The sequence below is a fragment of the Aythya fuligula genome, chromosome 11 (assembly GCF_009819795.1).
Source record: "Aythya fuligula isolate bAytFul2 chromosome 11, bAytFul2.pri, whole genome shotgun sequence".
In the NCBI taxonomy this organism is placed as follows: domain Eukaryota; kingdom Metazoa; phylum Chordata; class Aves; order Anseriformes; family Anatidae; genus Aythya; species Aythya fuligula.
In genome coordinates this window covers 5,803,241-5,820,506 of record NC_045569.1, presented here as the reverse complement: position 1 = coordinate 5,820,506, position 17,266 = coordinate 5,803,241, and the positions used below count along the sequence as shown (strand labels likewise).

Here is a 17,266-nt window from a genome sequence, read left to right as displayed (position 1 = left end):
TGCATCTCCCCATCTGATAGTCTCCTTTAACTGTACTAAAAGAAAGAAAAAGAAAGAGCAAGAAAAGAAAAAAATTCTAAGAAGAGCAAGAAAATAAAAGAAAAAAAAATCTAAAAGAAAAAAAAGAGCAAGTTACTTGCTCCTTTCTACTTTCATCTTGCTTTTTACTCTTCTCTGTGTGTTATTTCTTTAAAACTACAAGTATGTGCGTAAACGCCTAGGCCTCATTCTCATACATAGGCAGAAGATAACTAAGAGAAGATTTTCAACAATCATCTATTATTTTGTTGTCTTTTAATTTTGGCTATGTTTGTTTGTTATCAGTGGAACAAACTTGTAGTTGTATATATACTCAGGTTTCTGAAAATCAGGCTCCTATCCAAGGTCTCAAGCTGCTTCCAAAAGCGTATGTTACCACTTCGGCCATATTCTATGCAAAATAGAAATGAATGGTTATTAACGAGATGTTCCAATGAGATTTCCTTAGGATTCCTCCTTAGATAGGCCTGCAAAGCAGCTTCACCCAGCGTCTGTGAGATGTCAGCTATCAACAGTTAACGTGGTGGGGGGGCGCATTGTACAGCAGAGCAGAGGCTGTGGTAGACGAGCATCACTGCTAGAGAGCTGTTCCCGAGCATTAACACCCACGGTGTAACATGCCTAGGTGCAGCTCAGGTCCTGAATCTCTCCATGTTGTATTTATTTATATTTATGATCATTTTGCTGGACAGCTGGTTGTAAGGTCATACGCTGGCCTCACCAGCTGACTCTGATGTGGGATCAGGGCGTAGGAGAGAGGCCGTGGTGTGTGCTGGAAATGAATGAATGATGTGTTTGTGGAGGAGTGCAAGTTAGGAGCCAATGATCTGAGTATGACGTGACATAACTGAAATGCTAAGATTTTACACAGAAGACAGACACATTTCAAAGACAGCTTTGTCAAGGGCATCTTGGTATACATAACTTTGAAAACTTCTCTCTTTACTTTTGAAGAAACCATCTAATCATATACTTTCATACAGGAATCAACTAGATTCCTTTTTTCAAAGTAGTACGGAAAGAAACATCTTTACTATTTTGAAATTTCTCCAATTATATACAAACATAGCTTCTTTGCCAAATGTAACTACTTTTCCTTACATGCTTTGTTCATGTCTTCATTGCTTGCCTGTACAGAACAGCCTAGCATTAAAATCAGTGATCTCTCAATAAAGAATGGGGCTTTACATATAGGAAGCATGCTAGAAGGGCTTGTCCAGCAGCCAACACTTTCTCTATAAGCACTATAACAGCCTCTTGGATGTTTTTATCTCACTATTTTACTGTGAGAGTGACCGCTTAGCAGAGGTTCTGAGCTCTGCAGGTCACATGTAGCACAGAGATGCAGATGCTCTACAGGCATACACATTGTAGTAGAAGTTCCCTGAAACATAAATGACAAGTGCCTCCGGTACATTTATTCACGCTCTGCTACACTTCTTCATTTAAGACACTAGCAGGCCTACTTCTCTAACAGTCCTGCTAATTTGGGTGAGAAGGAAGCCTTCTGGCTCCTTGCGATGGCACCCCTTTCTGTCTGCAACAAATTAGTTGAACACACTTTGTTTGCCCAAAGCAGGGGGGCTAATGAAATATTCTGCCAAATAAACAAGTTTACTATTGCCAGGGGTTTTCAGGAGAAGCTTTCTGGATGGAAAAGTTCTGTGAAATATAATAGTAAATACAGATTATTTTAAGCTATTATTGTGACATTCGAACAGGTGATCCCTGACATACAAGCCCATAGACTAGCTCCAAAACCCTATTTTGAGGACGTAATTTTTACTTTGAAAAGATTATAGAAGTCCCCATTTGCTCTTATTTCTGTTTGGACTCTTGTTCAATCTAGTTTTAAGACTGGGAACTACACAATGATCTGAACCTGACTCCCTGTCCATTTTCCTACCTCTTGCTGAGCACAACTCAGGCATCTGTTGAGGGATCTTGGGTTGGGATTCAGGAATTGCCATGTGCAGAGCTGCGAGGTTCATAAACTTGAGTAATCAAGGGGTTCTATTACAACAGGCTGATTGTAAATAAAACCAAAGAAAACAGGAATTGCAACTGCACGAGCTATGCTGTACCCTGAGTTGGCTTTGGGAAATTCAGATGATCCGACTATTGCTGTTGCAGCTTGACAGTGCCAAACAGGATGGTTTATTATTCCTACAAATGATGTGTTGTACACAATACTTTGATCTTGAATTTCAGTTAATTTTTTGAAACTTGGCTATACTTTCTTTTGAAAAGAAAACTTTTTACAACTCAAATTTAAGATTGTTACTCTTTGTGAATAATAGACAAATGAGAAAATCTGTGAAAAATACAAAAAATTCTTACTGTTTTTGTACTTGAAATGACTGCACTCAGATGGAAAGCATGCTAGCATAATCACTTCTTCATAAAGGGAATACCACAAAACTCGCAGAACACCCAGGAGAATGCTACAGCCTCTCGACAACTACTTAGCGGAGAAAACAGTTAAATGATAGCTTCCAAATGAGAGTACAGCTCAGTTCATCCAAAGCATGCAATGAAGAAAAACTACGTGTATCCTCATCTTTCTGCAAGAAATTCATCTCAGCATCTTTGAAAGCACATCTTTGAAAGCAATTCTTATAATAACACTGGAAAAACGTAGCTTACAGCAAACATTTGAGTCCCTTACTGATATATAAGATCTGCTACAAGCAGCACTGATCACATCCACTTTACAATATATATGTCAAATATAGAAGTGTATAGCATAGTCTGCACATGTCTATGAGGACACCATCCACGAGAGCAGAGCTTTCTCACAGAGAAGAACTTTAAGCAAGCATAAACACTTGAGTTCCACACAGGTGTCATATGCTAGTAATGCTTCTCCAAAATAATTAGGCTGCAATTCACCAACAAATGCTAAGCTTGGCAGCACAAGGCAGGGTACTGATTATGTATCCTCAGAAAGTGTAGCTGCTTTACTATGTGTTCATTACAAAAATAAATCATTAGCTAGGTGGTATTCTCTTGGACCTTTTTTGTTACCTACTAGATTTTTAATGGCAAATAATAACTTTAAAAGTTTAACAATTTGTACATTTAAAGGGAAGGAGTCTGCTACATGCAAAAATTGAATTATGTTCCTATAAATAGTCTGTAAGAACATCAGTCAAGATAAGGATGAACAAAGAGAAGGAAAAGGGCTCTCACCGCAAAGTTTCATGTCAGACTTGAGAGAGGGGAGACTACCCAAAGCCTTATTATGTTATCCTGTCAAGCATAGTGAAAGAGCTGAGCTATGACCTTTACTTTCTATTTTATAGAGCCCTAAAGCTTCGAAGAATTAACAGCAGCCATAAATAAGTTCACTTTAAATGATGGGGCAGAGAAAAGGAAGTACCAAGTCCAAGATGTAGGTTTAAAATAGCTTATCATTATACAATGCTTTTGCTTTGATAAGGTCAGTGATAATTGTTTTCTGCAGAGGAAGCACTGCTCAAAACATTCATGTGCAGAAATGCACAAAAAACAGGTGAGTTCTACATGGGTTTCACCAATAAATGATGTTAGCAATAAAGTCGAAAAATGTATAGCTGTTCACCCTCTCGTATCTCGTAGTATGAGTCAGGAGAGAGTTTATACTTGCAGTGAAACAGCATGTTTGCTTAGTACAAGCTGCTTATCAGAAATGTTGGTCAATTCCACAAACTGAAGCTACTTTGATAAACAGAATAACAAAATGTTCTTTATTGAAAAAACAAAACAAACAAACAAAAAAACAGTAACAACAACAAAGCCACCCTTTGGGGACCTCCTGAAACTTTGCTTCTTCCCTTAGAAGCTGCTGCTGAACATCTGTGCTCCGACAAGCAGTGTTCAGAAGCTATTTCTCAATCACGTTTTGTCTCTGCATTATGTAATGAGAGCTTCATAAATTATTGCCTTAATAAGGTGTCTGATAATCATGTTCCTAAACACATGTCATCTGTATGTTTCCCAATTGTATAGGTCTGGGACAGGGTTCATGGTAAATCAGTTGTGCCAACCATTGTACAATCTTTGCTTATTTCAGTGAGCACAGCGAGGATAACACTGATGGGCTGCTCGGCCATCCCATCCTCTGGAAGTCATCAGTGAGACCTGTTAATTAAAACAGCTCCCCAGAAGTTAGACTGTTGCTGCCTCTAAACTCCAAGCTCCAAAAGATGTAGGCTTAAATCATGGCTGATTTGGTCAATGAGGTGGTGCCATTAACAGTACTGTCCCACAGCCTGAAGGGAGATCCCAGCACAACAAAATTGACTGAAGCTGGAAGGAAAACATAGAAAAATTGCAAACGATTCCTTCAGCATATATGAAGTAATTATTGATCTTGTGTGGTATCCAAACATGCAGATAAGATGCAAAGAAAATTGTGGAATGTAACCACAGTGGGATGAATCTTGGGTGGCTTTATGTTCCCACGAAATTCAGCTGTGCTCCCAGTGAACACCTCCAGGGATGGGAAATGGAAGGCTGTACATCCCTGCACAAATGGAAATACATCTCACTGGGTGAAGCCTGGCAGATAAGTAATTCTTTGGGGGCATCTAAGACACTCGGTTTTGTTTTGGCCATGCACCATTTTAAAAAGCATGCTTTGCAAACACCCCCATTTTTATCATACACTAAGACTAGCCATCTGCCAGCAGCCTAGCGGAACTGCTCGTATGGACATAGATGTGCTGGACAGACATTTCCATTGACTTAGAGGGACTTTCAGTCCTCTGCTAGTTTCACACGTGCATTAGAAAGCTGTATACAATTCACATTAGTCTTCCAAAATATATTGCCAAAACAAACAAGAACTTTTAATGCTGAAGAAATTGTGAATTTAAATTCATTAAGCCCCCACAATACACAAGAGGAATTAGACAGTGGTTCAGTAACATTTTAGCAGCATCCCTGTTCATTTCTGTTATAGGAGAATCCTACACTATGAGGTCAGGAATTCAGGAAAGCCCAATATACACCGCAAGGTTTGCAACAATCTATAAAGCCCCAGTATAGCATGTAAATTTCTATCAATGTAATTTCATTTATTTAACCCAAATTTATCAACAAATATTTCTCTGATTTATTAACAGTTCACCATTTCAGCAATTTTTTTCAGGAAGCATCTTAAGGCAGACCAGGCTGCCATGTCCTAACCCTTCTCAGCTGGCCCCATTGTAAATTCCCCGTGTGGAGCTACTTCCAGCTGGTTAGCTGAAGAAGCTCGATGGCTCCTTTTTGGCTGCTGTACCTCAGGTGGTCTTACTCAAGTGGAATCAAGTGGTTAGTACTTCTGTTTCTGTCCCTGAGCAGTTTTAAAACTACTGTCAAAGACAGTAAAGGTTACACAGCTATGTGCCCGTTCTGCTCATGTCTTTGCTGCCCAGGGTTACTCTAGCTTGCTGCAGGACCAAAGCAGACAGAAAGCTGCGAAGTGCACAGCAGGAACAAAGCTCTTCAGGTGCCTCTGTTCCCAAAGTCACGTAACTGAATAGCAGAGAGCAGTCTGGTAGGCACATTGTGTGCAATAAGTGTAAGGTAGCTTATTAAAGACAGCTGGTCACAAATATTTTGCCTCTAATTCCTGAGAACACTACAAAAATGCTGTAACTGATTACGGAAAATCCTCCCCTTGCATGAGAGGTCATTTAAGGATACGCTCACTTCACTACCATTTGTTTTGTGCCAAGTTCCTGGTAAGTAAATGTTTTTTTTTTTATGTTAGGGCTGCAAAAAAGCTTCTGAGGTAGTTTTTCCAGCAGTAGCTACAAAAATGGCACTTTTAAAAACTTTTCTTCTACATTAAGTGGAGGCCATGTAAGATCTTGCTGAATCTGCATGACATGAAAAATACAGGATATGTGTCTGACTTGAGTGCTTACACATAAAAAGCCATATTGTGCAGCTATTGTTAAACTATGTGCAGCTAGAGAATGATCTCACTGCCCATGTGAATCTACCTAATAAAAGCCTAGTGGGTAACAAAGGGAAAAAATGCATGTGTACCTTTAGAAAGACTGCAGAAAGACCCTTCAAAGGCTACTTTGCATTTAAAGGCTGTTCTGCAAGAGTAGAATATTTTTGTATCTGTCACTACTGACTTCCAAACAGCTGATCCAAGTTTGGAAGGACGGGGAAAAAATTGGAACATGCTTAAGTTATAAAACAGAACCAGAAACCTCAAGTCCAATATAAACAAGTTCCAGGTTTCTGCTCTTGGATGTGCCATAACCATGTTCAGCTACACAATAACACAGTGAGATGCTTGTGCTTTAAATAGTTAAAGGCACCTTCTTTTCAGGTGAAATCTGACTGAGTTTAGTTCCAAATGAACTCCAGTGAAGTGAAAGATTTGTTTATGCACAACTCCTGTCACATAGACACCCTTTCCAGCATCCTGCAGAGAAGCATTGTACGTGCTACCGCACAAAAATCATCTACAGGTCATTCAGAACACATTTTCTATGAGACTGAGATTAATTTCTAATACAAACACACCTATCCTGTGCAACTCTCTGTCATTAAGAGACTGTTTGCTGGTATACTCTGGGCTATCTGTAAGACAGAATTTGCTCCTGGGAAGGAAAGTGCCAGCTACAGGTTTCCAGGATGAGGAGAGCAGCAGGATGGTGATCCACCCTTACCACTTCCGATGTTACTAGGTGTTATTGTGTTAGACCAGACCAGCACCTCTGTGCTAAAAGGAAGATGGTTTGTGGAAGGAGAGTTCTGTGAACTTTCTGCATGTTTTTCCATTAGGTATCCGAGGTTTGTGCCCCGTAGAAAAGGTGTCCCTGATCACTGTATTTTGTGAATGAGGTTGACTGGAACAGCCAAACCATAGCTGAGATTTATTTATTTTTTTGTTGTTAATTACCCTCTGCTCTCCTAACGTATGATCACAGGTTATGCACATTAGCAACTCACTGCCAGAGCAAAACCTGTCTCAGCAAAATGTGATTTCCAAAGAATTGCAGGAGTTAAAAGTTGTTTTTCTTTCTCTGTTTGTGTTTCAACACAACATAACCCAGCCATGTGTCCCTCCTCAGATTCAAAGCAATGCTCCTTCGTCTTTTACACAGATTGTCATCTTCCTCTTCCACTCACTCAGCAAAAGCAAAGGAAAAATTTGGAAAAATTACAGAGAGAGAGAGAATATTTAGCTATGCTGATTATCCCCACTTCAAAGATGGTGGCGAAGAGGGAAAAACAAGAGAGGATTTTCTTAGGAGATCCTCTCTCCATCAGTTACAATAATGAGATGTAGAGTTTTGCTTTAAAGGGTTGTAGGCTCCAATACCTAAACTCTGTCAATTATTAGCAACAGCTTTATTTCTGTAACAAGGTTGGCAGAGAAATCTTCCCTTCTGAGCCAGATTTCTGAAATACTTGCTCAATTTGTTTTTTGTTCTTCAGTGATGCAAAGCTGTCACTGACTTCCACGATGATGAGTAAATTCTTAGTAAAACCTGATCTTCAGTGGATATATGACCCTAATGGTAGGACACAGTGTTTTTCAATTCCATGAATTTGTATCTTTATTCCCATTGCAAAATAGAGCAGTACATAGTTTTTGATTTTTGTATGTGCTGTATTATACTCTGGGTTGTGGTAACCAGACAAGTACAAATTCATTCTCGGTGATTCTTCTAAACTATCCAAAACATACATATCTCATAGATAAGAGAACAGCTTTCAGGCCTGTCCTGTCATTAATCATTCAGACACTACTGAATGATTAATATTTCATTAAAGACTGGGGGAGGGAGGAGAAAGATACAAGTCTTTCACAGAAAACCTGTGTAACAGTCAGGAGATTTAGGGCTTTTTTGTATCTAATATTATTCAAGTGTGTAGTAAATACAGCTGTCAGCTAATTGGATTCCCCTCAGAATCAGTTTAACTCTTTTGCAGCTGAGTTGATTGAACTCTATTATTCAATCCTGAACCAGTCAGGTAAAAGGACAGAGCAGCAGCAGTTTTGCCTTCCTGACTTCAGTTCATCTTGGAAAATGTAAGTTTTAAAACCTGCTTACTCCTTCCTGAACTTTATGCCCTGTACTTATTATTTCAGTAATTTCTAAGATTAAAATATTTAGAGCATATATACTGTTTGTTTGTTATCTTCAACAAACACAAACTGTCTGTATCCTGGCTTAGAATCAATGCTCTTAACTAGGAACCTTATTCTTGGAAATTGAGTGCTAGGCTGAGGGCTTTGGCAGTACTGTTTAGGAAGTTGTTTTATGTTTTCAACTATGCTTTTTTGGTGTGTTTAAATATTTTTAGGAAAAGTTAAAATGATTCTCAGGAGTTGCAGAGCTTGTTCACAGAAAACAAAAGCAGTGCTTTGCAGTTCCGTGTTGTTCTTAAAACTGTGGGCTTATTAAGACACTTAAGAACACCAGTTTTCAAAAAGGTGTAGAAACAGGCACTGAACTACTTCTCGCTTATGGGTCAGGCTGTAAAGATGACTATTTCACAAAGCTAGTATTTGAAACTGTCCTGAACCTACTTCTTGTTCTAGTCTGAAAGAAAAACCTATGAGAGGTGTTTTTGTCATGCTCAGTAAGGAGAAGAGGTGGAGGGCAGTAGAAAAGCATTATAGGGTAGGATGGCCTTAGAAGCACCCTAGAGCTTTTTGATAAATTGGCTGTATGCCAATGCCAGTGAGTTAGGCATCCAAAGCTAGCCAGCCAGCCATTTCTAACTTCTAATCTAAGTCAAAAACAGGAGGCCTAGCTGCTAGAACTGAGACTGCAGGGTGAGGTGGGGAGGACCGTGTTCACTTAGCCAGCCCTCCTGCCCGTGGGAAACCACCATTGGGGAAAGACCTTTCTTCTTTCAAAGGGCGAGACCCTTTTCTTCTGGTGTCATGTTCAGAGTGTGGGCAGTTCCATGCTTGGTCCTGGCATCCAGAGCAGCCCAGCTGCCAACTTAGAGGATGGACTGAACCAGTGCTACCCACACGTTTCCTGCTGTTACACCCAAGCATAACCTGCAGCCCTGTTTTCCGCTGCTCTTGGGTGGCACAGGAGGCATTAGATCAAGTTTCTCTTCTCGCAGCCTTCTTTTGTGAAGGTCTGGTTCTTCACTAACACTGCCTGCCTGCCACCCATGTGCATACGCCCCTTCTGGAGCCACTGTGTGTGTACAGGCAAGCTAAAAGGAAACCTAGCTCAGATTTTGAGCTAACCAGCTAAGCTTCTGGTAATTGCCAGGTGCTAAAATATAAGATGAAATTTATTTCACTGACATGTGAACTTGCTTCTCCTTATGCCTGTCAATCAGTTTCTTTACATGAGCTTAGGTGGCACCTTGATTTGGACCAGATTCAAAGAAGTTGTGCTTTGTTGCTGTGTTTTAATGTAGTCAGAACAAAGCAGATTTGCTAGAACTGAAAGTGAAAACCATCTTCCTTTTTAAAACCTTACCAATCTAAACAAAGGTCAAATACTTTATTTTTTTCTAACCTAGTTGTTATGCTGTTGTTACACTTGTGAGAATGACTGCTTTGTATTTCAGAAGGTTGCTTTCAAATACCAAATATATTATGAATTTCCCCATGTTCATATACCCCTGTTACGAATTCATTAGAAAAATTCTGCTTATGGAAATGACATAGTAACTGAGAAGAAAGGGTCCTTAAGTTATTATTTTTTTCTATATGGGTTTCTCAGTGTTGCCCTTAAAATTGTGATTATAGAGACTTAAGCAAGCAAGTGAATGGAAGTAAGTCAGTTTCTTCTACTTATTCAAATTTAGTTAATACTTAATGAATCAAAGTTAGACTAAAAATAATAGATACTAACACATCCTTCTTCAATCTAGTTACCTGAATTGGTGCCTCTGGCAGATCAGGCTGGGCTACTGCAAGGTTAAGCAGGCTTAATTAAAATGTCACTGCCTGAAGTCAGTCTGCCAGCTAGAGACCAACGAAAGCCTTGACCATTTTCTCCTCAACAGGCCCTAACCTGACATCTGTGAGCAAGAACAATGCGCCCAGGGTGGCCGCCTCCTCTTCCTATGCCTGGGCAGCCACGGTGAAGGCAGCTATGACAGTTGAGCAACAGCACAAAGGAGCCACTGTGAAGTCACCTGGCCCATGGGTTTGTGTCACTGCCAGGCTCTCCCAGCAATATTTCAGACTGCAACTGGTGGCCACATCTTTAGCATATGCTAATCAGCACAAACACATTCAATTCTAATAATTGGAAACTTGCTCTTGCATTGTGGTGTAGTGGACAGCGAGCAGAATTAGTAAGTTCAGGAAGAAATTTCGCTGGAATTAAAAGCTTTCTTCTGTGCTTTCTCTGCATGTAATGCAGATTGCTAAAAGCTCTTAGAGGTCACAGTGATTTTCGGGAGGGCTGCAATACACAGGATTCTTCAGGTCCCTGCCCAAAATGTAGTCTTTTTTCATACGTGTTTGTATGTAGCATAATTGAATAAGTTGGTGCCCTCTGTAGCCTCTGAGCACATAGCAGGCCCTGACAGTGCTCTGTGAGGTCCTGGCCTGAGATGGCTATTAGGCTCTGCACCATCTGTTTCTTCCCACTGGTTTATCAGAGACAACCTGGTTTCCAGTGACTCCAGAGAATTGCCAAACCTTTTTAGTGAGCCCACAATGAAAATCAGCTTAAGAGGAAGGAGAACTTTGTCATGTAAATGGTTTGTCTGATTTTCTGAAAGTTGTTTCTATTCTGAGTTTTCTCAGGAGGGGATTTTTTTTATATATTTTTTTTAAACTGGTAAGCCAGTGGAATTTTTGCCTCAATGGGATCACTACAGCTTGGGCCAGAGTGCTGCATTTGTGGATCACAACACAGCCTCTGAGGTCCACGGGAACCTCAGTGGAAAAGAATCTGGACTTGACGTTACCCACTGACTCTAAATATAACCTTCTGGTAAACATTAAAACTTCAAGGGCTTTGTGGCTGATGATCATGTTAAACTCCAGGACATCCAGTGAGAGGGTGGGGTGGAAAATATAAACATGAAAAGAAACCTAGGGGGAGGGGAAGGGTTTGTAGGCTGGGGGGAGGGCTCCAGAGACTTTGTTGACTCGTACTTTCTGCCTTGCTCAAGGTTGTCTTCAGTTAGTAAAGAAGCAGCATTTCGAAGGTTGAGCTAGCTTCACTTGCTAGTGTACAGGACACTACAGTTTGTTCTAGCACATTCAGATCTAACAGGGAACTTCAATCTAAAACCCTGTACTCTGAGCGATGGGCTAAGGACGAAAGGCAGATAATGCCTCCTTGGCTGTTCCACCTCGTTTCTTCAGCTTGAAATAGGATAACAAGCATCCTGTAGACTACTGTGTATGTTTGGCACATTTGAGCATTAAAATCTGGCTAAAACAATCAGATTTTACATGGACCAGCAAACAGCCAGAAAACCCTGCCAGCTTTCAGTCCTTACCAATGTGGACTGGCTTTAACTGAGTAACACTTGAAAGGTTAGGGATCTCTTTGCCACACTATAACCTCAAAAATAAAGTCTGCCCTTGCTCTGAACACAAAGAGCAACATCTTTAATTTGTGAGCACAGTAGCAGACAACAACAAGCGAGCTTCTAAAGCAAGTCATAAACTGCACCATCCAAATACCTCCAGCACTATCATCAGTATCTCGTAGCCTGCAGTACTGTTCTTCAGTTTGCCCCTAACTACTGGCTGGGGTAGGCATACAGCACATGGAAAAAGTTTTAATCCATGGCAGAAGTTCTTGCTTGGTTCTTAGTAACTGGGTTTGGGAGTCACTCTGGCAGCTTACCTGAAAGGTTTAAAGTACCATTTGTGTGCTGCTGGTGAGGTGGACAGCCATTACCTGACACCCCTGGCAGGCTGATGCGTATGTGTTACCCAAGTAAGTTTATGGACACTGGAAAGCAGGGGAGACCCAAGACCCTTGTTCTAATCCCATAAAAGCCACTATGTGTTTTGTAGTTGAAACAAACAAAACCGTCTGGAAGTCACTGCATGTTCTGTTAGCTTTTCCAAGTGTCATACTAACTTTTTTTCAAGCCTGTCACAACTTCTTTAAAAAACAATAACAACAAAAAAGCACAAACACCCTAGAAAGCATTCTGCAACATGAGTAAGAAGCATTTAAGCCTGTTTAAAACAGAATCCAAACAGAGAAAGACCTGTTGCCAGCGAGGAGGAAAACTTGGCAGCTTTGTTTAAAGCTTCCCACACAGACACTGGAGACACAAGAAAACAAAGAAGCTCTAGTCCCCGAGGGTCCTGCCACTCCCAGGGCAAAACCAGTCCCTTCCCCGCTTTTTCTCTAGCTCTCACACACATGGTTCTCTTCCTCTGCGCCGTTAGCTACAGCAAGAATGAATTAAGCCCTGCAGATCTGGAAAAAATACAGGAAGTGAAGAGTTAAAAAAACAGACAACAAAAAACTGAGAGAACCTGGAGGCAAGCCAGTGTCCTCGAATGACTCGGCTCAGCGGCAGCCTGGCGCACGGCTCCCCCCGCTCCTCTCCCTGCAGGGCGGACGTGGCCCAGCCTCCTCTTCATCGGGGAGAGGAGTTCCCTGGCTTGGCTTCCAGTTGGTTTGGGAGCCCAGAAACACGGCTAAGTTTATCTCTTGCTTCTAGGACAATGGCAAAGGCCAGAAATAAGTGCAAAAGAACCGAAAGTCAATGGAGAAAATTCCCTGAGAGCGAGCACCTTTTCTCATGAACTCCGAACAGGCAAGGCACAGCCGCAGAGCGCAAAGCGGGGCAGGCTGCCTAGGGTGCCAGGAACATGCTGTTCCTTCAGCCGCGCCGCATGGGGAATTGTCCATCTATATGCTTAAGCTTGATGGGGCTTTCTTCTCTGCCACAGAAAGCAAACATCCTCAGCTTAGAACAGCTCTTCCTTCATCCTAGGAAGGCAGCAGGAAAAGCTAGGTATGCTTGAAGAGGTTTGTTTGGTGTGGGTGAGGCTGCCGCTTCTGAGCTATGATGGTTCAGGAGTCATTTGTAAGGTGTAGTTCTGAGGATCTTTTCCTTAACGTCCTTTATAAGGAAACTGATCACGGATTTTAGTCGACTAATTTATTGTCTGAAATAACTCAGTTGGACAGCTCACCTAAGTTTGTTCTCATCTGTGTGGTGCTTTGTCATAGACACTATGACCAGTGTCTCCAGCCCAGATCAGTCTCCTCGGTTTTCAGAGCTCCCTGCGCAGCTGTAGGCCGTCCTGTTCCACGACAGAAGGTAGAGGCACCAAGTATGGCATGTCACGGGGCCTTTTTCAATCTAGTACTCCTAACTCTTTCAGTAACTTCTATGGTGCTCGCAAGACTTCAACTTTTTTTAGGTGTATATGTCTGGTAAGTTATGATAGCAACAAAGAAGCAGTCAGATGAGACTTCACCTGCAAGTGAACACTAATCAGGAAGAGATACTGTTTGCATTCAAATGTGTTTTGTTGTTGTTGTTGTTGAAATCAGTTTTTACCCAGTTGCTAAAAGCTTTTTCGGAAGCTGCCCATGTCCCTCTACATTTACGTTCAGTATCTCCTTGTGACTCATATTCAGCCTCTCAGCTGCCTTCCTGCCTGCTCTAGCTTCACAAAATTGCCTTCTAAAGAAAGAAACAGAAACACGGTCATTCGGGTGCCTCTCAAACATTTAATTTTAAACTATTAAGAGTACTGATGCTTGTATGGGAAGTGATAAGCAGGTATAAAGGTACTGACAGGCGCACAGTGTTGGAAAAAGTAGATGGGGGAGGTAAGAAGCATTGTAAAGGGAAAGTCAAAGATGAACCAAACGAGAAAAACAACTAAAAATTACAGTGTGGTAGGATCCACACAGATGACCCACGCACTGTTCCCTGTGATATTAAGTAATAAAAGGCAACATTAGCTTTGAATCTATGCCCAGTAAGGGTTTATTCCCAGAGGGCTTTTGTTTTTTTCCAAGCTTGAGTTCTGAAAGATGAAACCGTAATGGTGGCCAAATACAAGTTTGTTTTTGTTTTTCAACATCTTAATTACCGAGCTGTAACAAATAAATCTTTGGCTGGATTGCAACTAACCTGTGTGGGTCCTTAGATGAGCTTTAAGATGGGAAGATTTGCCATAAACTTTTTCACACCCCACATAGTGGCATTTGTGCTTTTTCTGGGGTGATCCGGGGTCAGTCCAGCTTCTCCCGCGTTTGTTCTTTTGTCTGGGGCTTGGCTCAGTTACTGCAGCCAGGCTAGTAGGTGTGGCTGCTTTTCCTCCTCCACGCTTACCAGCCGAAGACACGCTTTCTTCCCCAAACTCCTTAGGAGCGATAGAAATGTGTATTTGTTCTGTGATACCAAAGGTCTCTGTTTTTTCCATTTTGAGAGCGGGTGAGCTGGGGACGTGCTGGTTCAGGTCTGCCAAAATGCTAGCTACCACGAGTAAGGATGATCCATTGTCCTTCCCGGTCTCTCTGACCTCCCACTCATCTTCTCCGTTTGACGAAGGAGGCATCGCTGCATCAGCTTGGGGACCGGGCTCCCCTTTGGGACTGTGGATAACAGCACGGCTGGACATAGAAACAAGGCACTCTGCTGCAAAATGATCCACGTACGCCGCTGTTGCCATTTTTCATAAGTTTTAAAAGCAATCCAAACCGGAAAAAAAACACTTATTTTTTCTCCTTTTAAGCGCTCAGGCAAGCAGACCTTCCCCTCTCCTTATCTCCGAAGCTCTCCCGGTAGAAGCCAAGTCTGGTCTAGCAGCCATCGACACCCCGCTCCGCCACGAGGCCGCCCGTCCCGTCCCGTCCCGTCCCTATGTCCCGCGCAGCGGAGCGGGCGGCTGCCGGCGCCGTCTCGTCGCGGGCGCGAGAGGCGAGCGGAGCGCGGCGCTGCCCGCCCGGCCGCGCGTGGCGCGCTGACAGCCGCCGGGGGCGGGGCCGCCGCACGCATCTGGCCGTGACGTCACCGCCAGCACCCCCCCCCCCCCCCCCCTCCCCGCGAGTGAAAGGAAGCGCCCGATTGGCTGCCGGCCGCGCCGCGGGAGCGCGCCCCGGGGCCGCGCCGCGGGGCACCTCGCCCGCGGGGGACCTCGCCCGCGGGGGTGGTGCCGCAGCGGCACGGGGCTGGTAGAGTGTGGAGGGCTATAAACGGGGCGAGGCTGCGGCTGGAACAAGTGATGGGGGAAAAGGGGGAGAGTCCGCCAGGTGGTCTGCGAAGGTTTTAATAAATTGTGACAGGTTGAGCTGCGTCCCTGCGAATAATAAGCTGTTGAAGTCACTCTGTCAAAGCACTCTGCTGCCCCTCAAGTGTTTAAAAGTACAAATGGAAATCGCTTTTTATTATTATTCTCATTTATCAAGAGATAACAGCTCAGCCAGTTTGTAGAGGTTAACGCCCGAATGAATAAATGGGTTGTGCGTGACCAGCTTACCAAAACTGAAAGAAATGCATCTGAATTCGGGTCTGAACACAGTTACTCTGTGGTGCTTCTTACCTTTGGTTGGATCACGTTCTTTCTCTAGACTAATTCTTGTGAAATTTGTGTCCTTAGTGCAGACGGACCCTTCCCCTGAGGCAGAGCCAGTCAGAAACCAGGAGGGCTTTTTGGAAGCCTTCCTGGATGGAAAGTTTTGGAGTTTGAGGGGGCGTGGAAGGAAGCGAACATCTGTTGCAGAAACTCACATAGTTGTGGTGTTGAGTAAAAAGTTGGTTTCGTGCATGTGAAAACGCCTTATTCAGGAGCAACGTGTGCCAGCACTACCACTGCGCTTTCTAGGCGATGTGCTTTGGGTTCTCATGCACTGCTTCCCCTCTAGGTCAGACCTGTTGGCAACCTGTGCCTATTGTAACCCTCCATGTCTGTCCTGTTACCCTGTGGTGCTCTGCGGGACTCAAGTCCCTGCAGCCGAGGGAGACGCAGGGCACGCCAGCAGCACAGGAAGATGTGGTTTCACGCCGCAATGCGCTACAGCAGTTGATGCAGACGTGTTGTACCATTTGTTCTGCTGAGCACGGCTACAGGAAACGCTCACACGTTGCCAAATAAAGGTCGAGTTTCAGACTCCCCCGTTTATTCCTAAAGGAAATAAACCCAGGGAAAACCTTTTCATGAGGAGACATTGGCTGAGGGTGGCTGCAGCAGACCCACCCGGAAGCTCCCCACAAGCAGCAGTCACCCCTCTGCTCCCCCACCTCGAGGAGAAATGGGGCGAGGAGAGGGCAGGGCTCGGGCCCAGGTTCTCCAGGAGAAGCGGGGCAGGAGTAGGGAGCTGGGGACAGCCCCAGCTCCACGGCGTCGTCCTGCCACCATTTCATGTTGGCCGCCTGCCCTGAGGAGAAACCCCTGGAGGTGAGCCGGGAGGTGTGATTGGCTGCCATGCTTGGGCGGGCTCCAGAAAGAGGCAGAGCAGCCAATCAGAGAAGACCTTACATGCTGCATGTGACTCCCCACAGTGGAGGTGGCCCAGGGCGCCATGTTGTGTCGGGGGCCCCTCGAGGGCTGGGGGCTTCCCTTGGGTGCTGTGCGGTGCTCCTGCGGGGGAGAAGAGGGAGAAGATGCCAAGTCACAGCACAGCTGGGCCTGTGGGCAGCAGCAGGATGGCAAGGAGGTGGCGGCTGGCCGCAGCTGGTGGTAAGGAGGGGTCCCAACCTTGTCTTTTATTGACAGGTCTTTAGCCTAAAGCCTTGTCCTGGTAGCTGCTCCTGTGATATAGTGCCTCTCCTGTGACATTCATAGTCACAACCGAGTCCCCAGCGAGCTGCGTGAACTCTCCAGTGTTTCTGCAGCTCTGTGGCTGGGACGGGGGCCGTGTTCGTGAGAAGCTGCTGCTGTTCTTGGTTGGGTGAGCCCGCGGGGCGTGCCTTCCTCCTTTGGGAAGGAGCGGTGTGGTGGTGGTTGCTCATACCAAAACAGCTTTTTAATGTGAAAGAGAAGTTAGTCATATTGAGAAGATGTGTGTAGCCAGGTTAGGGGGTGTTGTTACTGCCTTGTTAAAAAGCAGGACTAAGAATAAAAATGTGTCTCTGCCTTGGTAATAGCTGACCAGAGGACAAAAACGGTCCCTCCTGGAGCACTTAACCTGGAGAAGTTGCTATCCCATTACACGTACAGGAGCAGGGTGTGGTGTGTTTGTCATCTGGATGTGAAAATGCCAGCTGCCCAATGGACTTGTCGATGGGTTTTAGTGCAGGGTTGCAAATCTGAAATGCTTCTGTGTGAAATGATAGCCTCCCTGCAAACGGCAGTGGTGACGCT

At 43.8% G+C, this 17,266-nt stretch overlaps 1 protein-coding gene across 1 annotated transcript in view; it reads right to left on the bottom strand.

The window, feature by feature from the left end:
* The window catches only part of KLF13 (Kruppel like factor 13), a 28,888-nt gene extending 14,055 nt beyond the window's left edge, over positions 1-14,833 (bottom strand). Inside the window, exon 1 of the mRNA XM_032194658.1 lies at positions 14,095-14,833. Coding sequence (XP_032050549.1) covers positions 14,095-14,635 — 541 coding nt within the window. The 5' untranslated portion in view covers positions 14,636-14,833. The remainder of the gene's footprint in view (positions 1-14,094) is intronic.
* Positions 14,834-17,266: the final 2,433 nt, after the last annotated feature.